We start from the raw sequence: 22,718 nt of genomic DNA on the forward strand, positions 1-22,718 counted from the left end.
CCATATCTGAGAAGGAAACACGACAGAAAAGCTAGAAGGGCAGGAGCGAAGCATGGTGAGACACACCAAACATGTACCCAAGAGATGAGGTGTAGTAAAATATGCTGGAGCCAAACCTAAGAGTCTAAAATGGGGTGCATGCCACTAGAGCTGTACCAGAGAGCCTGAACATGTTGAGAGATGTCAGAGCTGTACTGTACATGGTGTGTTGATAGACTGTTGGGACCTGAAGACTGAACATACAGTTTGACTATGTTGGGAAATTCTGGACTATGGTTGTGGGACTTCTGTAATAAATTAACCTTGCAAAGAACTATTTATATTTGGAAAGCTTGTGTGGCGTTACTGCGGACCCTAGAAGAGGGAAACTGAGGGGGTGGCCACATGCACAGCCACTATGAGGTCATGAGGGAGGCAGTCACCCTACAACAGGGGGATTTTGGTTATAATCCTTACTGCCCAGTGGTGTTAAAAATGTGAAATAGGTTTCCAGAATACCTGTATGTTTCTAGTAATGGCTGTAACAGGGAACAGAAGGGACAAGGTTGAATATGGTAAACAATCATACAAGAGGCAGAAAGCTGCATGGGCAATCACAAATCTGCCATTTTCTGACTCTGAATGCTTCACTTTGCAATCTACACAACAGCATTTTAACAGGTTTTTTTTGTAGCTAATCCACATATAAAATGTAGGGAACCGTCCTATCAAATAAAGATATCTACAGCATTGTAATTACCATGTCTTCCAAGAAGCGACAAAAGCTCTTTGGGGCAGAAATCAAATCATGTTCTACATTATATAAAACACTGGTGTATAGCAACACTAACATTACATAAATGCCTCCATATAAATTTAGAGAAGCCATCCTGTTGTACTGGAGCACACGCACACAGTAGTTACAGATCTCACAAGCAGCCCTCTAGTTTTGCTAAACAAATTTCTGTAGCTAATCTTTAGCAGAACATTCTCCAAAATACTCAGATGTGGTATTCAGATGAACAAATTTACATAAGTTTGAAGAGCAAGAGATGTAAATATGTAACAGATCTCATGGACGATTATAAATCCACAGCCACAATACACAGTGATATTGTAATCTGCGTTCTGGTGACAAGTATGCAGACATTTACCGGTAAGTTTCACGCTCATGATTTATGTAGACCCCAGAAACACCTTAAAATAGTTTGTTTGCTTTTTAAAATAAAAATTACAGTTTTATAAAGCTATTCTATTTATAGATATTATAGCAATATTTAAGCAATTCTATAACATCTTTCATCCAAGGATTTCAAAGCACTTTACACAGTTAAGTATTATTCCTACAGAAACTAGGGTAAACTGGAGTACAGAAGGTAAGTAATTTGCCCCGGCAAAGCAAATCAGTGAGAGAGTTTGGAATAGAATGAAGGTCTTCTCCTGGCTCCCACTAACTCCTGCCCTAACCAGTAAACAAGACTACTCTTCATACACTACTTAAACCTCATAAAATCTTTGTCACGCTGATCAATGTTTTTAACCTGTATTTATCTGACACAAGTTTACTGTTCACTTGATAAAGTACGAGCCATCCTAAATAAATTTTACACAAACTTTTTTTGCATTTAGGAATTAAGCTAGGATATTCATAGTCCTTGGGAATTCACTAAATGGTTGCTTCATTACTAGTTAGAAGGTGTAGGGATGGAAAGAAAATAAGACACAAATATATGGACAAGAGCCAGTCAAAGGTGTCTTTTTGTCCCCACAGTGTTCTGTGCTTTATTGAAAGTAACATTTTGTCACTCAGCCCAAATGTTGTGCAGTCAACAATAGTTTGCCTAAGAACCATGCCGGAGGCCAGAGCCATCCCTTCAAGCCCTCATCATCAATCCTGCACCTGACAGAACGTGCATTCAAATTGGGGTCGGAAATGTGTCAACCAACATCTCCAAAATAAACTCAATCATTCACAGCTTCTCTAAAAAACAACTGTCAATCTACAAAGTGTTACTTAGCGTAGTCAAGGATTGAGGCAATTGTGCTTAATTAGAAAGCTTCTATGTGGCCTTACATAGTACTAACTTGCAAATGCAAGCCACATATCAATCTACTTACATGTAGCCATTCTGCACTGCAGTTGGGAGTCCTTTGATGTATTGTACAGTTTTCAGTAAAATTTACCTGTGCAACAGTCAGGAAGTGCTTTTCTTTTTTTGCAGGAATCTCCCAGCTTTACAACTATCCCTTTAAAGGTAGCAGTTTACAAAGAGAAACAAAAAGGCTTCTAGCAGATTATAAAGGTTTTTTTATTTTTAAAGACACTGCCTTTTGCGTTCGCTCCACTTTGTACCATCATGCAGCATACTTCTATGGGCACAAGTTCATGCAGAGCAACCACTTCCAAAATAGAACTACTCTGGGTTATGCAACACTCATTAAAATTACAAAACCTCTCAAAAACCTGACCAGAATGTTAAGGCTGACTTGGGCTCCATGTTTATTAAATTTAGCGGCTGTATCATTCATGCTGACAATGTGGAAATCTGCTAAAAGAGAAACAGGGAAGTTTCATGCCTTAACGACAGTGCAAAAACAACAGCTCGTAGATAGGGATGAGGTACCCTTGCCAGGCCACTTCATTACATCAAAATTCATTGATAAGATGAAAGAGCACACTTTTAAAGGAGGTTTGTAGCATCGTAAGTCCCAGGTTGGTTGTTTTTAAATCATATATACATACTCGTCAAAACACAGCCAAGACACAGGCTCCATTTCACAGGCAGACAGCTTGGGTCAAAAGAGATCCAAATTCTTTGTGAATCCTGACCAGGACTGGCACTTGGAAAAGTTTTACTGGTCCCACCAAAATGTTTCTAGCCCTAACAGGTAACAGGTAGCCCTAACAGGTAGAGGGGGATCAAATCTTAAAATTACATCAATCCAATTACTTGCTATTTCTCAAGCTGCTAGAGTCAGAGATTAATGTTTCCTAAAGCTAATCAGTTGGGATGAAGCACAGATTTTTATACCTTTGATGGTTTTGAGATAGTTGAAGGTAAAAATGGTCAGAATTCAAGTGCAGGAGAAAAAAGCAATAGATGTAATTAGACTAATGTGATTTTAAAGTCAGATCACACAACCTGCCAGGGATAGGAAGGAACATTTCATACTACAGAAATCTGCAATTCCCTGCTCTCCAGTTGTATAGGCCATTAATTTCTAATCAATTTCAAAAAGAAAAGGAGGACTTGTGGCACCTTAGAGACTAACAAATTTATTTGAGCATAAGCTTTCGTGAGCTACAGTCTCTAAGGTGCCACAAGTCCTCCTTTTCTTTTTGCGAATACAGACTAACACGGCTGCTACTCTGAAACCTAACAAATTTCAGTTAGTTTCCTTGATCAAGCACTACTTCTCTGTCACTGGTCCAAGACTGAATATAGGAAGTCCTGCATCTCTGACAAATAGCACACTCAGTTTCTGGTGCTGAGATATTAATTTCACCATAATGCTCAAAGTACAGTTTAGTTTAATTTGTAAAGGCAGGACATATATAAATGGACTTTAAATGCAACCCAAAGAAACAGCTTTAGAATTCAAACCAAACGATCAATCCTTCTAAAACTTGGGAATTAGCACCGTGAGACAGGCAAGCAGAATTAAGAGCCTTTTAAGATCAGCCAAAACAGTCATGCCACATTTGTTTGTGACACACAGAATTAACAGTTATGTATTCATGCCAACGCACTGACAAGTAGCAAGGTCTCACACGCAAGCTGTCTGCGTTACTGCTGCTAGCTCAAATCACAAGCACACACCTTTTTCTTGCCTTTGCCGACTCATACCATTGGCTTTCAGCTGCCTTGGTTTCTCTCGATCTTGGACAGCAAGCCTTGGTGGTGGAGTAGGAAGCCCTCTTGACTTTGTGGGTCTCATGTAGCCTTTTATCTGTTCCGTAGCTTTGACTCTCTCCTCTTTCTTTGTCTCTTTCAACACTTTTTGTCCAGAACCATGTATCTTTTTCTGAGGTAAGTCTGCACATTTATCCTCTTCAGACTTCAAAGCTTGGAAGACCTTCAAGCCAGCCTCTATCTTGTCAGCAGCATCACCTTCTGAGTGTTCAGAATGGCCTTTAATTTTATCAATCGGACTGATTTCCTCTGTTTGGGCATCTCTCAGAATCACACCAGCAGCCTCAGCTGCATCTGTCTTTTTTTCTAAACTAACTGGGCACTCAGGGAAGCTTTGTTCACTCTTCTTTCTTTCACCCAGCTCAGTCTCTTTAGTCTTGTTCACCACCACTGCTGCAGCCAGAACCTGCAGAACAACTGCTTCTGCTTTATTCTCCCATTGCACTGTAAGTTCCGGAGAGATGCATCCAACATCCTTCTCACCAGCACAGCTACTTCCTTCCATTTTGTCCATTACTTTGGCATCTGTGGGAATTGTTCCCTTTATGACATCTGTCTCCTTCACCAGATGCTCCAAGGAAGCACACTCAGTGCTTTGCTTTTTATCAGTGAAACTTATTTCTTTGTCATCAATCTCTGCTAAAATGGAAGTGTGCACTTCATCCCCTCCTGCCTTGGCATCCTGTTTAACTGGAGAATCCAAGGAAGGCCATTTACCTTTCTTCTTCTTCTCCCCAGCGCTAGTCACTTTGATTTTATCACCCTCCTTCACTGAAGTGAAAGCCGGTACACCAGCCTCTTCACCTTCCAGGTTGACTGAATGCTCAGAATGGCTGTGTTTATTTTTCTCCCTTTTGTCACCCATGCTGGACTCTTTGTTGGTGCCCTCCAAAACCACTCCAGGAGGCAGTGGCACCTTACTTCCATCATCCTTTATGGGATACTCTGGAAAGATACTGGCAAGCCCTTGATTTTTGTCTATAGAATAAGCTTTGCCAACTCTGTCAACACCAGCTGCTCTAGACTGAGTGTAGGGTGTGAACAAGTCCACCTTATTATCCCAAAGCATTTGATGCTCAGAGGAGAAATTTTTAATATTTTGATTTTCATCTACAAGACCCATTTCTTCCATTTGGTACTCCAGATCGGTTACTATGGGAGGCTGTATTTTGCTTTTGTCGGTCTTAGTCTCCAGAAGAACTGGCTGTTCAGAGGCATTTTTAGCCTTTTTGTTTTTTCCATCATTACCCCTCTTTTTACACTTATTAGGCACCAGTGCTGAACCGGGCTCTATCGTCGTTCGATGTTCTAAAATAGTAAATCCAGCCTCTCTGTTTTTATCAGAAGAAGTTACAGCTTCAGTTTTGTCGACTCTCTCATCAGCACCACCAGGAAGTGTGGCTGTATCTACTTTAGTCTCCAAAAGAAATGGCTTCTCCAGACCAACATCAGCCTTTGTGCTGTTCTCATTATTCTCTTTTGGTTTCCCTGTCACCAGTGGCGTAATGGGTGTTTGTATTTTAGCTGTATCTGTTATATCCTCTAACAGATGCTCTGAAGTAGTAAATTGAGTCTCCTTGCCTTTATCAGTGGAGTGAATTTCTTTAATTTTATCAGCCTCCTCGACTACTGCAGGAAGTTTAACGGAGTCTGTCTTTGCCTCCAAGACAGCAAGGTGCTCAGCACTATTTTCAATCTTTTTGCTTTTCCCATCACTACACCTCTTCTTAGGTTTGTCCGCCACCAGTTCTGTAATGGGAATGTGTGCCTTAGCTGTATCTGTTATATCCTCCAAGAGGTGATCTAAAGTAGTAAAATCAGTCTCCTTGCCTTTATCAGAGGAATGAGTTTCTTTAGTTTTGAAGAGTGTTTTGGACTTTGCTGTGTCCATTTCATAATCTGACGGAACAAGTTGCTCAAAGAAACTTTTTTCATTACTTTCCTTTATTTTAGGTTTTTCTGTTATCAGTTTCATAGTGGGAACTTGTACCGTGGTTGTATCTGTCAAATTCTCCAGTTGAAGCCCTGCTGTAGTAAAAATAGGCTCCTTGCCTATATCACCAAAACCCATTTCTTTAATTTTTTCAGCCTTTTTCACTACAGTAGGAAGCTTGCGTGTGTCTGTCTTAGTTTCCAGAAGAAAAGGCTGCTCAAAAGAACCTTTTTCAGCTTTTTTGCCTTTCCTGTCACTGTCCTCCTTTTCAGGTTTGTCAGTCATCAGTGCTCTACTGGAATCTGTAGTAAATTCAGTCTCTATGCTTTTATCCATCAAACTATCTTCTTTTGTTTTGCTGATTGTCTCAGCACTAGCAGAAAGTTTGGCCGCATCTGTTTTAGTCTCCAAAAGAAGTGGCTGTTCTGAAATACTGAATTCAGCCTTTTCACTTTTCCCACTCATACCATTTTTAGGTTCTTCTGTTACCAGTATTGTAGTGGGACCTTGTACCTTCACTGTAGCTGTTGCACCCTCCAACAGATGTTCTGCAATAGTAAAATCAGTCTCTTTACCTTTATCAGTGAAAAATATTTTTTTAGTTTGGTCATCCTTCTCCATTACAGCAGGAAGACTGCTTGTGTCTTCCTTAACCTCCAGAAAAAATGGCTGCTGGAAATAACTTTTTTCAGCCTTTTTGTTTTTTCCAACACTAGTCCTTTTCTTAGGCTTGTCTGCCACCTTTGCAGTACTGGGACCTGTCATATTCTCCAATGAATGCTCTGCAATAGCAAAGCCAGTCTCTTTGTCTTTATCAGTAAAGATTATTTCTTTAGTTTTGTCAGCTGTCTCAGCTACAGCAGGAAGTTTGTTCGGGTCTCTCTCAGCCTCCAGAAGAACTGGCTGCTCAGAGAAATTTTTAACCTTTTTGTTCTTCCCATCACTATCCCTCTTTTTAGGTTTGTCTGTAACCAGTGCCATGTTGGGATCTGTCTCAGTTGGATGATCCAATGCAGTGAATCCAGTCTGTTTGCTTTTATCAGTAAAATCTATGTTAGCTATGTCGACTGTCTCAGCAGGAGCAGGAAGTTTGGCTCTATCTGTCTTAGTTTCCAAAAGAAATGGCTGCTCTGAAAAACTGAAGTCAGCCTTTTTGTTTTTCCCAGCAATGCCCTCTTTAGGTTTGTCTGAGACCAATGATATAAGGGGTACTTTGGTAATATCTGTTGCAGTTTCCAATGGAGGCTCTGAAGTAACAGAGCCAGTCTCTTGGCTTTTATCAAAGGAATCTGTTTCTTTAGTTTTGTCGACTCTCTTTGCTACAGCAGGAAGATTGGTTGCATCTGTCTTAATCTCTAAAACAGCAGGCTGCTTGAAGATACCATTTTCAGTCTTTCTGCTTTTTTTATCACTACCTCTTTTCTTTGGTTTCTCTCCCACCAGTGCCCCAAAGGGAGTTTGAACTTCACTTGGAACGGTCTCATCTGCTGCCACACGTTTGGGAGATACGCACTTAATCTCTTTATTTTCATCAATAAGGCTAATTTCTACAGGTTTGGCCTCCAAAGGAGTGTCCACTTTGTTTAGGTTGATGCCTTTTGAAAGAGATGCTTTAAGGTCTGAATGCTCTGAATGTTTACACTCAATCTTTTTGTTTTTTTCAACAAAACTTATTTCCATAGGTTTGGTTTGTGTCAGTGCTGATGCAGGATCCCCCATCTTAGTGTGTTCTGCCTTGCATTCTAGCTTCTCCAAGGGTACCTGTTTGTTTTTGCTTTTAGACTGCAACAAACTGTCATCTTTCATTTCTTCTGGTTTCATGACTTCTCCAGCTTTTGCATCCAACAAAAATTTAAATGGTCCTTCAGTTTTCAGGCTCTGCTGGCCTGCTGCGGGACTTGAGATAATATTTTGATCGTCTAAGAGGTGGCTTTCAGTTCCTACCTTAGCATCCCTTGGTACATCTGAAGTTCCCTTCCTCTTGCCCTCTCTTGAGGAAGTAGAGTGCTCTTTGACACCTTCAGCAGGCAAGACAAAGGGAATGACTGGCTTTTGCAGTTCAGCAGCAAAGAGGGGAACTTTGGGAGCTTTAGAAACTCCTACATTTTCATCCCCCAACTCCATTGTTCTTGGATGGTGGTTTCTCTTTTGTTTCGGTTTCTTCTTCTTCTTCTTCACAATCACTGGAGAACCTTCTGAATCCCAGGTCTCTCTAGGTACATCTCTCTGGCTCTCCACAAACTCAGACGGCATGCTGAGTAGCTGCCCGGCTGCCTTTTTATGTGGTGCCCTAGTCCGTGAGAATGTTCCAGAGACCCATCCAAGTTCTGGCATAGAAAAGGGGTCTGCTTTTGGGTCACTACTCTTCTGTTGTAGGAGATCTACTAGAAGTTCCTCTGGGACATCTGCACCAGGCACTGCTGCAGGTTTTGCTCTGCCAAACCTGCGGTCACTTGATTTGTTAGCTTGCCTTACTTGTGCAGTAGGTACACCTGGAATACAGGAAGTTTGCTCAAGTATCAGAGCAACTATTTGCTAAAAAGTCTGATGTTAGCCAATTTTTTATTTTATTGACCGCCTCAGTCACATATGCAGAACTTTTAAACACACTGATACCATACTAACCCCAAACCCAGTTTTAGTGGTGCTGTTTAAGAAAGCTAACTTTAAAATAGGTTTTATGTTTAATTTCTGTGTTACTGGTAAGTAAGTAAAATAGATCAATGACAGAGATTAACAGTCATTTTTTGTACAGTGGGTGATCTTTACTCCCATAAAACAACTGCTCTTGTAGTGAGAAATTACCAATATTTAGAAAAGGCATTAGGGATCCATTTTTCCTGTTATCTTAGCAAAACAAGACAGCAGCTACACCAGTTACAACCCTCTAGTTTAGAAACTTTCCTTAATAGGAAATAGAAGCATAGCGGAAAGGTAAGGCTCAAGAGGAAAGCGTGTGGATGTAATGGGAAGAAAAAGCTAGAAGTAAGTTTCCCACAGCACCCGTAAAGCAGTGGAAGGCAAAACTTCATCAAAAGAAAAATAATTTTCTGTACTCAGATGTAGATAGCACTACTTTCCTCAGTTATAAGCCATTAACTTTAGAGAGTGTCAGTCATTTCTTACATAGCCCTGGTCCCACAAATCAGCCTCCAGTCAGAAACATAAACAATCTAGGCTCAATGGAGAGGTGAGTTAGTGGAGCAGGGACAAAACTATGTTTTCCTCCTTCAGCTACACACCTTAATTTGGAAAAGGAATTTGCCTTGATTATTTTACTAGAATCAAGGAACACTGGGTTTGTCTTAATACCAAAATAAGAGCCATGTTGGAAATGGCATTAGAAGAGAGGGAAGGTGAGTGTTTAAATGCTTTAGCAGTGAAGACATAAGCCATCCCCCATAATAGCATAATAGAAAATAGCAGCAGCATCCAAATTTGGACTTGTAGTCCTGAAACCAAGGAGATTAAATCATTTATAGAGGGGACAGGGCAGAGACTGGAGGCAAAGTGCAAGCAGAATCATTGTGATGAATTCACAAAACAGCACAGTGCTGGCTGTAGAAAATCGTGTGCTTGCCCATGTGGCTGAAGGGTAAGACAAATGCAGCTAGTAGGAGAAGGAAGAATGGTATTCAGAGAGAAAACATACTTTAATTCTAAATTCCAACTACTGTCAAATCTCTACCTGTCGGTTCCAACGGAGATTTCTCTTGTGGAGGTTCTATATGGTGGGCATGACTAAGCTCAGCCTCTTCCTTCAGCTTCTCTACTATGGCCAGGTCAGCAGCCGGAGCTGTTTTTTCCGGAAGGGTTTCTTTAGTTTCTATTAATGTAAATGGTTCTTTTGCTTCCACTGGAATTGAAACACAAAAAACACAATAAGATGGGATGTTTCACATCTGATGAATGAGTGTAACCAATATTTTACACACAGGCATACAGAAAAGGGTACATTCTGGTTTAGAATACAGATGCAATTTACAAGATTCTGTAACCTGTCTACCTATATTCCTCCGTCAAATTCCCTTTGAGAAATACCCTACCAAATGGTTGCGGTGTCAAAGGTGAAATATACAAGATTGTCTTTGCTATCTGAAGACAGGTCAAGCCTCTTTTCTTGAAAGAAAAAATGGTTACCCACCTTTTTCGGAACAGTTCTTCGAGATGTGTTGCTCATGTCCATTCCATTCTAGGTGTGCGCGCGCATGTGCGCGGACGGAGATTTTTGCCTTAGCGGTATCCATAGAGCCAGCTGTGCTGCCCCCATGAGTGCAGCGCTCACGTGTTGGTATATCAGGCGCCGCCGGCCCTATGCCCTCTCAGTTCCTTCCCGCTGACAACTCCAGCAGAGGGGCAGGAGGGGGGGTAATGGAATGGACACGAGCAACACGTCTTGAAGATCAAGAGTTACGAAACCAGTGGTACTTGTGGCATCTTAGAGACTAACATTTATTTGAGCATAAGCTTTTGTGAGCTACAGCTATTTTCTTCAAATACTTGCTCATGTCAATTCCATTCTAGGTGACTCACAAGCAATATCAATGAAGATGGGCTCAGAGTTCACGGTCTTGCAACACTACTCTGCCAAAGTCAGCATTGTCTCAAGCTTGCTGGGTAAGTGCATAAGGAGACACAAACATGTGGACAGATGACCAGGTAGCAGCCCTACACATCTCTTGGATTGATACCTGTGTCAGGAAAGCCGCTGACGATGCTTGTGCCCTAGTCAAGGGCTGCGTACCAGTCTCCTAGATCCAGGGAGGGGATGATGGAGGACAAGGAGATCATGCAAAACTTCAACTTTATGAGAGACTTGTTGAGGCGACGCAGGTCCAGGATGGGTCTGAAGCCCCCTTTTGCCTTTGGGATTAGGAAGTAGCGGGAATAGAACACTCATGTGCTGAGCGATCTCCTCCACTTCCCCCTGGAGCAGGAGGCCCTCAACCTCTTGAACAAGGAGGTGCTTGTGAGAAGGATCCATGAAGAGGGGTGGGTGGGAGGGAGGTGTGGTAGAAAATTGCAGGGTACAGCCCCGAGATACTATGTTCAGCACCCAGTGGTCTGAGGTGACCCGCAACCAGGCCAAACAGTAGGAACAAAGACAGTAGAGGAAAGAACAATGTGGATCTGGGAAATTGACTCGGGCGTCACTCTGAAGCACACCATCAGAATGAGTGCTTCTAGCCCCCAGGATGCTTCGCCAGGCCGGGCTGCGTGGGAGGAGGAATGGCGGCAACGACTAAAACTCATCTCTCTATCCCTTCTCCTTGCAGACCCCTGATGAGGCTGCCAAGGCCTTGGCAGTGGGAGCAGCCAGAACTGCTTCCATGCAGACTGCTGCGTATGCATCCCCAGTGAGCAAAGGGTGGCCCGAGTGTCCTTCAACCCATGCAGCCTCATATTTGTCTGTTTGGAGAAGAGACCGTTCTCATTGAATGGGAGGTCCTAGATCAAGGTCTGCATCTCATGGGAAAGGCCAGCAGTGTGAAGCCAGCAGCTGCGACTCATAACCACCACCAATGCGACCACCCTGTCCGCCGAGTCCACCACATCCCACCCCATTTGCGGGGAGCTACTAGCTGCTGCAGTGCCTTCATCTACCAGGGTGCCAAATTCTTAAGCCAAACCCTGCAGGAGGGACTCCTTGAACTTATGAAGGGAGCCCAATAAGTTAAAATTGTGTCTGCCCAAGAGGGCCTGATGGTTCGCCACTGGAACTGTGTGCTGGCAATGGAATACATTTTTGTCCCAAAATGGTCCAGTCTTTTGGCCTCTATTCATGGGAGTTGAGCTGGTGTGCCCCTGCTTGTCTTTTCTGTTGGCTGCAGAGATAATCAATGAGCACGGAGGTGGGTGGGTATAAAAGTACTTGAACCCTTTGGCTGGGACAAAGTACTTTTCGGCCCCTTTGGAGGTGAGAGGGATGGAAGACGGGGTTTGCCAGAGGGCCTTGTCAATTTTGAGAACCCCATCATGCACTAGTAGTGCAACAAGAGCTGGGGTAGAGGCTGAGAGGAAGTTGAACAAAGTGTCCACCTGCTCGGCCATCTGCTCCATCTCTAGGTCCAAGTTCTTGGCCACCCGTCGAAGAAGGGCCTGGTGTTCTTTAAAATCGTACAGAGGGCCAGTCCTTGAGGGTCCCGCAACTGCGTCGTCCAGAGCTGAAGACGACGGCTGTACCCCCGAGGGAGGCCCTGGGGCATTATCCCCAATGGGGGAGGGAGGGGTTTAGGGGTGGGTGCAGTGTCCTCTACCCCGACCTCCGAGTGCGACTCGTGCACTGAGCCCGGTGCCGTCAGTGCTGCCAACTGTTGCTTCGAGGCACCAGCAGATGAGAGGCGTGAAGGGGACATTGTCATGACCGGCACGCCCCATGTGATCCAACAAAGCCACTGTGCTGGCCACTGGCCACACTGCCAAGACGGCGCCATCAATGTTGACGCAGCCCCAGGAGCCCAATCACGCTGCTGGAGTCTGGGCAAGGGGCTGAACTGCCCTTCCATGCCAGAGGAATCCCCTTCCGGTGACAAACCGTGGGGCCATCGACATCTGCATCTGCCTGCTGACCGTCGCTGCTAGAGACAGATGCCTGGAACGAGAGGATCAGTGCCGGTACCAAGGCGACTGGTGCTGGGGGGACCGGAGTTGTGACGGGGAGTGCACTCATGGGGAAAGCATAAAATCATAGAATATCAGGGTTGGAAGGGAACTCAGGAGGTCATCTAGTCCAACCCCCTGCTCCAAGCAGGACCAATCCCTAATTAAATCATCCCAGCCAGGGCTTTGTCAAGCCTGACCTTAAAAACTTCTAAGGAAGGAGATTCCACCACCTCCCTAGGTAACGCGTTCTAGTGCTTCACCACCCTCATCGTGAAAAAGTTTTTCCTAATATCCAACCTAAACCTCCCCCACTGCAACTTGAGACCATTACTCCTCGTTCTGTCATCTGCTACCACTGAGAAAAGTCTAGATCCATCCTCTTTGAAACCCCCTTTCAGGTAGTTGAAAGCAGCTATCAAATCCCCCCCTCATTCTTCTCTTCTGCAGACTAAACAATCCCAGTTCCCTCAGCCTCTCCTCATAAGTCACGTGTTCCAGTCCCCTAATAATTTTTGTTGCCCTCTGCTGGATGTTTTCCAATTTTTCCACATCCTTCTTGTAGTGTGGGGCCCAAAACTGGATACAGTACTCCAGGTGAGGCCTCACCAATGTCGAATAGAGGGGGACGATCACGTCCCTCGATCTGCTGGCAATGCCCCTACTTATACAGCCCAAAATGCCATTGGCCTTCTTGGCAACAAGGGCACACTGTTGACTCGTATCCAGCTTCTCGTCCACTGTCACCCCTAGGTCCTTTTCTGCAGAACTGCTGCCTAGCCATTCAGTCCCTAGTCTGTAGCGATGCATGGGATTCTTCCATGCTAAGTGCAGGACTCTGCACTTGTCCTTGTTCAACCTCATCAGATTTCTTTTGGCCCAATCCTCTAATTTGTCTAGGGCCCTCTGTATCCTATCCCTACCCTCCAGTGTATCTACCTCTCCTCCCAGCTTAGTGTCATCTGCAAACTTGCTGAGGGTGCAATCCACACCATCCTCCAGATCATTAATGAAGATATTGAACAAAACCGGCCCCAGGACCAACCCTTGGGGCACTCCACTTGATACCGGCTGCCAACTAGACATGGAGCCACTGATCACTACCGGTTGAGCCTGACAATCTAGCCAACTTTCTATCCACCTTGTAGTCCATTCATCCAGCCCATACTTCTTTAACTTGCTGGCAAGAATACTGTGGGAGACTGTGTCAAAAGCCTCGTCCAGAGATGAAGACGACGACTGTATATCTGCGCCAAGAGGATGACCAAGATCTGCGCCAAGAGGATGACTGGCAGGAGGGCAAACGGTGCCAGTAGTATGGAAACTAGAGCCTCCGCTCTTAGGCAATTCGCTTTGAGATGGCGGGGACTGCGATTGAAGTGCCTGTGACCAAGGGCAAGCCCCAGAGGATCTGGGCTGCAACTCTGGAGATCTGTGGCGAGGAGGAGAGCACTGCCTTGTCTTGGGGCATCGGTAGCACTTCACTGCCCCGAGAGCTCTTAGCTGCTGGCTTGATCTCGTAGGGAGCCTTTGATGTTTCCTGCAGCATTGGTAGTGCTGGCAGCATGGGCGGAGACCTCTGCTCTCTCGTCATCGGGGGAGCTTGGGAAGGCGTCAAAGCCATCAGGAGTTTGGGTCCCCTACTGCTCCCGGGAGCCAGTGGTAGATCCTTTAAGGGGCTAAGGGCCCTGACCAGGGAGGCACGTACACATGGCTTCGGAGTGGCTGGGCGGCCTGAACTGGGTCCTTTGCCCAATGTCCCATGGCCCTTCTTGCCTGGTGCCGGGGAGCCATGCTAGTTTTCTTTTTGGGCACCAGCGATGGAGAGCAGTGCCGGGCAGAGCCAGGGGTGCACTGCGTACTGAGACCAAGGTATTAGGTGAGTCTTGGAGGGATGGCTCAGAAGCTGGACGAAGGGCCGGAAATGAGAAGAGCCCGGAAATAAATATCCTGCTCTTTCTGAGTCCTGGGTCAAAAATTTGTACAAATATGACACTTGTCCTTCATATGTGATTCCTTAGGCACTTGAGGCAGCTGGTGTGTGGGTCACTTACAGGCATAGGCCTGTTCCAGTCCACTCAGGGCTTAAACCCCGGAGATCAGGCCATGCCCCACCTGGGGCAAAGTCCCCGCTGGGACTCTAACTTCGAACTACACTTAACACTAACTATTATAAAGAAACTATTTACAAGACCCTAAAGCTCGAAGTCAGAAGAGACAAAACCGTTAGCCCTTGCTATGCAAGGAAAGGCACTCCGACTAACCACTACAGGTGGTAAGAAGAAACTGAGAGGGCATAAGGCCAGTGGAGCCTGATATACCAAAGCATGAGCACGGCACTCAAAGGGTGGCCTTACTGATACTGCTAAGGCAAAAATCTCTGACAACTGCACACAGGGGCACGCACACACCTAGAATGGAATCGACATGAGCAAGCACTCGAAGAAGGAGCAAGAGTTCAGACAACACTGGCTTTCACACAATTCTTAAACTGAACTTGTAACGCTTTACCATTGTACAGTTGCTTTTCCCAATATTTGTTAACTGTATCAACTAGCAAGGAAGCTTACTTGTAAAACTACCAAAATACAGGAGAAAGTTAACCTTTAACTTCACCTAAAAAAAGGCCAGAAACATCCTGTAACATGCTAGCTAAAACAAATACTCGGTTCACAACGCTGATTAAAAATTAAAGTTTGGACAGAGCTTCCAAAATCTGGATTGATGTACTACATTTAAGTGCTTATTATTATTATTATTATATACATACAAAATTAACAGGGACATAAAATTCAGACAATTTAGTTCTTTTAAAGTCATCACATTAGAGACCTATTAGATTTTTCATTAACTTGAATTTTTTAAGTTATATACAATTAATTACTTTATACAAAGATATAAAAAATAAAAACTGTAATAAACCAACCACCACATTCAATGGATACAACAAATATGCATGGGGAAAAAAAGGAAGAGAAATACAAATTCACTCCCAAGTCCTTAATGGAAACCGTATCTACATTACAGCAATCTGCAATGGTTACCCTGCCAGGTTGAGGCTGAGAAACAGTTTCTAATATAACCCCACATTTTCACATGCTCATAACTTTCCAAAACATTCACCTTGGGGCTGAAGTCTTCTTTGCATGGTCTCTGCCAAAGGCAGAGGAATAGTGTGAGAGAGAAATTGGGAGGAAGAAGTTATTAAGCTCAATCAAAAATGCTGACTTCACAACAAAGAAGCCCTCTTGATTTTGTACCTGCCAGCTCTGGGAGTTCATTTGGCTTCGGAAGATGCTCTGTATGTTTGCTGGGAGATGGTTTATTCTCTTCCACAAGAGTACTATCTGCACCAGGAGTAGAGGCTTCTGGGACCGTCACTTTTTGTTCCATTACCTCAGCTGGAGCAGACGATACTGTTTACAACAAATTTTAAAAGTTAGTGGTTTTTCTACTTGTAAACAGTTGAGACCCCACTTACCTCTCCAACTACTCTCCTCCCTCCCCCAATTTGCCTGCAAGTTCCTTGAGAAAGCAGTCTATTTACAGTGCCTTGAATTCTTGTCCTCTGGCTCCGTCCTAATCCCAGGCAATCCAGTTACCATCTGTTCCTTTGAAACTACTCTTCCCAAACTCTCCAGTAAGTATGAGCCTACTCTGACCTCCTCCTGCGTAAGTCTAAGGGATTTCCTGATCCTCTTTTTCTGCTGCCTGCACACAGTCACTCTTTCACTCCAGCATTCTCTCTAACTTGGGCTTTTACATCTCTGCTGTCCTGCCTCACCAGCAGCTCTTGTGGCAGATCCTCCTCCCTCACTTCTCCTGAGATATCTCCAGGTTCTTTCCTCAGTCCTCTTCTTTTTACTTTACACTTTATCTACAAATGAACTCTTTACTCTCATGGCTCCAACTATCATAATTCCCTACTTGTTCAATCTCACCTCTTCAACTGTCCCTCCAATTTCATTCTAGCTGTCTCGTCAGCAGCTCAGACTAAGCATGGTGAAATACCACTTTTTTTGCCCACCTATACCATGACCTTACTTCTCCTCCCATCAGCCATTGTCACTGTATTGTCTTGAATTCCCTCTCATTCTTCCTCTCCATCCTGATCACCAAAATCCTTGTTCAGGCTTTGGTCACCACTGGTGTCAGTTACTGTCACCCCTTCCTCACTAGCTAACCTGATTCTCAACCCATTCCCTTTCAGATCACACAAAATGATGTCCCCACTCCTACTATTCTGACTATTCCATTCCCCTAATCTTATCCTTTCATTGGTTACTCTGGCCTCCCACAGAAAATCTCAACTTCTCTTCAACTTCTCTACGCCCCTGTATCCTGTGTCTCAGCCTTCATTTCCTCCTCCTCACTTCTCCTGGAAGCCTATCCACTTCTTAAAACTGCCTGTGTAAATACATCTGCCCACACTGTCTGGCTCTTTTATTCACACCTTCTTCCACACCACCCCTTATGGCTCATTCCCTACCCTGCTGCTTTTAGTTAAAACCTCTCCCCTTAAAAACTCACTTCTACCAAAAAGCCTATCAATGTTAAGACACTAAAGAATTAAGTGGATAACATTTAAAAAGTGACTGCTATCTTTACCAGAGTGTACTTTAGAGCTTACCTTTCCGGTATTGAGAGTCTGAACTATACTGTAGGTCAAACTTAGATCATAACTTCGACTCAGCAGGGACCATAGTTTCCTCTGATTGTACCTTCTTGTACAATGATCATGGCCCATACACAATAAAATCCCCTTCCCACTGCCAGAAAATAAACATTTCTCATTTGATATCCCTGTCCTCAATCCCTGAATTCTTTAGCTAAAACAACCTGGCAAAACTGCTAAAAAATGTATCTACCCAGCAATAAAATCTAACAGGCCCTATTCAGATTAGAAGCCCTTTGGAGAAGGCACTATGTCTTCTTTTTGCCTGTACATCACTTGGCATGTCTTGTGCACTATAGTACGTATTTTAGATACCATAACATGTACATAAAATAATTGCCACTAGGGTGGGCAAATATGCCTTCTGACAGCTTGCACTAAATCTCTCTCTGAAACCTTGATTTCCCCAAAGATTTCATAGTGTTTTAGAGCAATGCAAAGTCCTAAATGGACAATAAAATATCAGTTCCATATTGTATACATGAAAAACCCTTGAGAGCCATTTGCTTTTGTGTATACCTTGGCAGCAGAGTTGAGCTGCACCCAGGAGACTGAATTTAAGACAGACCAGAGCAATATTTACTTTGGATGAATTCACTCTTTCGTGTTCAACAATCTTACTGGAACTTGTATATCTGGATTTACACCAGTTACTGCACAGCAGGGTTTTAGTAAGACTTTCCTTTGTAGACTCAGATCTCATAGTGGCATTCATACAGGATTTGCCAAAATATTTAAGTCCCCAGTGAACAGTTTATGCAGACTTTCTGGTGTCTGCTTACCTGTTGGAGGTTCATTAAGAGCGGACTTGTGTTGCTCAACAGAAGGTTCAAACACCATCAGCTCTTCCACTACAGGAATAGACACTTGTCCCATCACTTGAACAGATACTTCTCCCACAGCTGGAGCAGATGCTGCAGAGATTAACAAGTATACTAAATACTGTTAGTTCTGAAGTTTGTAAATGAGGGATGACAAGAAGAGGAAAAGCACCCAGAAACTAGATATTTTTTCCTTATGTGACTGTGTATAAGTCCTATTAGTGGTAATGACAGATACACCTTCTTGTACAAATGGCAGCAAAAGGTACAAAATACTCCAAAGTCTGCATCCTTGTCTACTTGCCTTGTTTGACACTCACGTATTACCAAAGTGTCTCAAACTACTGTAAAGTAAAACTATTTCCCCATGCTTATTCCCCCCCACACTGTTAATCACATCTTCTTGTCAACTGTTGAAAATGGGCCATCCTGATTATCACTACAAAGGGTTTTTTTCTCCTGCTGATAATAGCTCACCCTAATTGATCACTCTTGTTATAGTGTGTATGGCAACACCCATTTTTCATGGTGTGTGTGTATATACATATATATATACATATATATCTTCCTACTGTATTTTCCACTACATGCATCCGATGAAATAAGCTGTAGCTCACAAAAGCTTATGTTCAAATAAATTTGTTAGTCTCTAAGGTGCTACAAGTACTCCTCATTCTTTTTGTATTCCACTATACACCCTATTTTTAATAGACCTAATTCCTAGTCAGGTATGCAGTCTTATAGCCTGAAAATCCACTAGGAGCATATGAGGAGGCACAGTTGGTGATCTTCTGGCATGTGGCAACGTGCAGCATGCATTAAACAGGAATGAGAATGACTTATTTAAATAGCACGATATAGAAGAATTCCTGTGTGGACACAAATACATTCAGCTGAATACACCTCTACACTTGAAAAAAGTACCATGGGATCTTCAGTGACCACATGTGCTCAGAACCTTGTTTTCCATCATATTTAAAAAAAACCAGCATCTCTGGTTGCACAGTTCCCATGGCTATCTCAAGAAGGAGCAATGATTTATTCCTGACTTAGAAGGCACTACCATCAACTAAATCACTAACAGGACCTTCTTCTCTGATCCAAGCACTGGCAACGCCTGACTCTGCACTTAACAACAGAACTCAACTTGGTATGTATACAGGCTTTAGAATGTGGCTCATGGGCTCTTATTTTATTCAACAGACATCAACTGTCTCCCAGTTCCCAATGATTTCAGAAGCGCTGAAATTCTTCAAGGACACTGTTCAGTCAGTTTCAGCCCAAAATTTCAGCTTTTAAAAACAAGGGGTTTTTTGTTTTGTTTTGTTTTTTTTCTTCTTCTTTTTTTTTTTTAAACAAAACCTTAATAAAACCAAAAGTAGTATTTTCATACAGTTTATTTGGATTTAAATATTCTCCTGAAGTATTTGCTCCATATGCTACACAGCATAGTCCGAAGGCACTCAAGTCAGAACACAATAGTGACCAAAACCAAAAAAGTCTATTTTCGTTGTCCAAACTTAGTGAAATACAAAAAAAGTGAGCACCAGTATAAATGGTGGGAGGTAAATTAAGTTTTAAAACTAGATTCTTAATAATCTAAAGCAATGATACTCAGAACTCAGTGGTTCAAGAGCCAAATTAGCGATCAACATTACCCAAAAGAGCCACAGTAGCATGACTTCATTGTTTCATTTACTATTTTATATATATTATTCTCATAGCAAAATGACTGACCAAGTATTATTTTATCAGCTACACTTGGTTAATAACATAGTAAAAGTATTCTGATCGGTTAATAACTTAGATTGGGTAATAATTAAATCATACCATGTTTTAATATCATGTGTTGCAAAGAGCCGCAGAAGACACATTAAAGAGCCGCTTGCAGCTCGAGAGCCTCAGTCTGAGGATCGCTGATCTAAAGTGTTGACAAAGGTCAAGAAATTCATTTTATAAAACTGATTTTTTAATCTGACCACCTCCTTTAATCAACGCTACAGGATTCACTTTTTCCAGCCATAGCTGATACTCTCACAACTGTGCTCGGTGATCTAGACAGCCCTATTCCTAGGTTATACCAATTATGCAGTACACTTGAGTTTCCAAAGCCAAGACGTTGGCTGATATTTATTGTTCACCATTTCAGCTAGGGTATGACCCTCTCCATAATAAATTAAATGATTGGTACAGAATATATATTACTGGGAAAGGTATACAGGTGCAAGTAGTATCGTTGCAATCCAACAAATCCTGAGGCGTGGTCTACGCTACAGAGTTAGCGTGACGCAAGGCAGCTTATGTTGACCTAACTACAGAAGCGTCAACACTAAAATTTGGCTCCTGGAGATGTAATTGTCCTACTACACTGACTTAACTCCACCTCCACGAGAGGCGTAGAGTCAATGTTGATGTAGTCAGGGTGACGCAGTGTCAGTGTAGACACTGCGTTGCTTACATCTACTGTTACTGGCTTTCAGAAGCCGTCCCACAATGCCCCACGTTGACAGTACAATTGATGCAAGTGCTCCCAGTGAGGATGAGCACTGCTGACACAAGAAGCAAAGCGTACACATACACAAGCAATGTAATTACTGTGGTGACTGTCTGTGGACATACATTAAGTAAACTTAATTTTGTAGTGTAGACATGGCCTCAGACCCACAGGAGGCCGTGAACAATATGAACAACAGGAGAAGGAATCATCAATAAATTGAACTTGTGAGCGCATTGGTATGTGATGTAGTGGTGGGAGTCTGCTATAGACCACCGGACCAGGGGGATGAGGTAGATGAGGCTTTCTTCCGGCAGCTCACGGAAGCTACTAGATCGCATGCCCTGACTCTCATGGGTGACTTTAATTTTCCTGATATCTGCTGGGAGAGCAATACTGCGGTGCATAGACAATCCAGGAAGTTTTTGGAAAGCATAGGGGACAATTTCCTGGCGCAAGTGCTAGAGGAGCCAACTAGGGGGGGCGCTTTTCTTGACCTGCTGCTCACAAATCGGGTAGAATTAGTGGGGGAAGCAAAAGTGGATGGGAACCTGGGAGGCAGTGACCATGAGTTGGTTGAGTTCAGGATCCTGACGCAGGGAAGAAAGGTAAGCAGCAGGATACGGACCCTGGACTTCAGGAAAGCAGACTTCGACTCCCTCAGGGAACGGATGGCCAGGATCCCCTGGGGGACTAACTTGAAGGGGAAAGGAGTCCAGGAGAGCTGGCTGTATTTCAAGGAATCCCTGTTGAGGTTACAGAGACAAACCATCCCAATGAGTCGAAAGAATAGTAAATATGGCAGGCGACCAGCTTGGCTTAACGGTGAAATCCTAGCGGATCTTAAACATAAAAAAGAAGCTTACAAGAAGTGGAAGGTTGGACATATGACCAGGGAAGAGTATAAAAATATTGCTCGGGCATGTAGGAATGAAATCAGGAGGGCCAAATCGCACCTGGAGCTGCAGCTAGCGAGAGATGTCAAGAGTAACAAGAAGGGTTTTTTCAGGTATGTTGGCAACAAGAAGAAAGCCAAGGAAAGTGTGGGCCCCTTACTGAATGAGGGAGGCAACCTAGTGACAGAGGATGTGGAAAAAGCTAATGTACTCAATGCTTTTTTTGCCTCTGTTTTCACGAACAAGGTCAGCTCCCAGACTGCTGCGCTGGGCATCACAAAATGGGGAAGAGATGGCCAGCCCTCTGTGGAGATAGAGGTGGTTAGGGACTATTTAGAAAAGCTGGACGTGCACAAGTCCATGGGGCCGGATGAGTTGCATCCGAGAGTGCTGAAGGAATTGGCGGCTGTGATTGCAGAGCCATTGGCCATTATCTTTGAAAACTTGTGGCGAACCGGGGAAGTCCCGGATGACTGGAAAAAGGCTAATGTAGTGCCAATCTTTAAAAAAGGGAAGAAGGAGGATCCTGGGAAATACAGGCCAGTCAGCCTCACCTCAGTCCCTGGAAAAATCATGGAGCAGGTCCTCAAAGAATCAATCTTGAAGTACTTGCATGAGAGGAAAGTGATCAGGAACAGCCAGCATGGATTCACCAAGGGAAGGTCATGCCTGACTAATCTAATCGCCTTTTATCATGAGATTACTGGTTCTGTGGATGAAGGGAAAGCAGTGGATGTATTGTTTCTTGACTTTAGCAAAGCTTTTGACACGGTCTCCCACAGTATACTTGTCAGCAAGTTAAGGAAGTATGGGCTGGATGAATGCACTATAAGGTGGGTAGAAAGCTGGCTAGATTGTCGGGCTCAACGGGTAGTGATCAATGGCTCCATGTCTAGTTGGCAGCCGGTGTCAAGTGGAGTGCCCCAGGGGTCGGTCCTGGGGCCGGTTTTGTTCAATATCTTCATAAATGATCTGGAGGATGGTGTGGATTGCACTCTCAGCAAATTTGCGGACGATACTAAACTGGGAGGAGTGGTAGATACGCTGGAGGGGAGGGATAGGATACAGAAGGACCTAGACAAATTGGAGGATTGGGCCAAAAGAAATCTGATGAGGTTCAATAAGGATAAGTGCAGGGTCCTGCACTTAGGACGGAAGAATCCAATGCACCGCTACAGACTAGGGACCGAATGGCTAGGCAGCAGTTCTGCGGAAAAGGACCTAGGGGTGACAGTGGACGAGAAGCTGGATATGAGTCAGCAGTGTGCCCTTGTTGCCAAGAAGGCCAATGGCATTTTGGGATGTATAAGTAGGGGCATAGCGAGCAGATCGAGGGACGTGATCGTCCCCCTCTATTCGACATTGGTGAGGCCTCATCTGGAGTACTGTGTCCAGTTTTGGGCCCC

At 43.7% G+C, this 22,718-nt stretch overlaps 1 protein-coding gene across 1 annotated transcript in view; it reads right to left on the reverse strand.

Annotated features, from left to right (window-relative positions):
• Positions 1–22,718, reverse strand: part of MAP4 (microtubule associated protein 4) — a 286,817-nt gene that overhangs the window by 72,473 nt on the left and 191,626 nt on the right. Inside the window, exons 10-13 of the mRNA XM_077808533.1 lie at positions 17,884–18,015; positions 15,687–15,842; positions 9,515–9,682; positions 3,801–8,318 (exon numbers count right to left, since the gene is read on the reverse strand). Of these exons, the coding sequence (XP_077664659.1) occupies positions 3,801–8,318; positions 9,515–9,682; positions 15,687–15,842; positions 17,884–18,015 (4,974 nt within the window). The remainder of the gene's footprint in view (positions 1–3,800; positions 8,319–9,514; positions 9,683–15,686; positions 15,843–17,883; positions 18,016–22,718) is intronic.

The sequence above is a fragment of the Eretmochelys imbricata genome, chromosome 2, assembly GCF_965152235.1.
Source record: "Eretmochelys imbricata isolate rEreImb1 chromosome 2, rEreImb1.hap1, whole genome shotgun sequence".
Taxonomy (NCBI): Eukaryota; Metazoa; Chordata; order Testudines; family Cheloniidae; genus Eretmochelys; species Eretmochelys imbricata.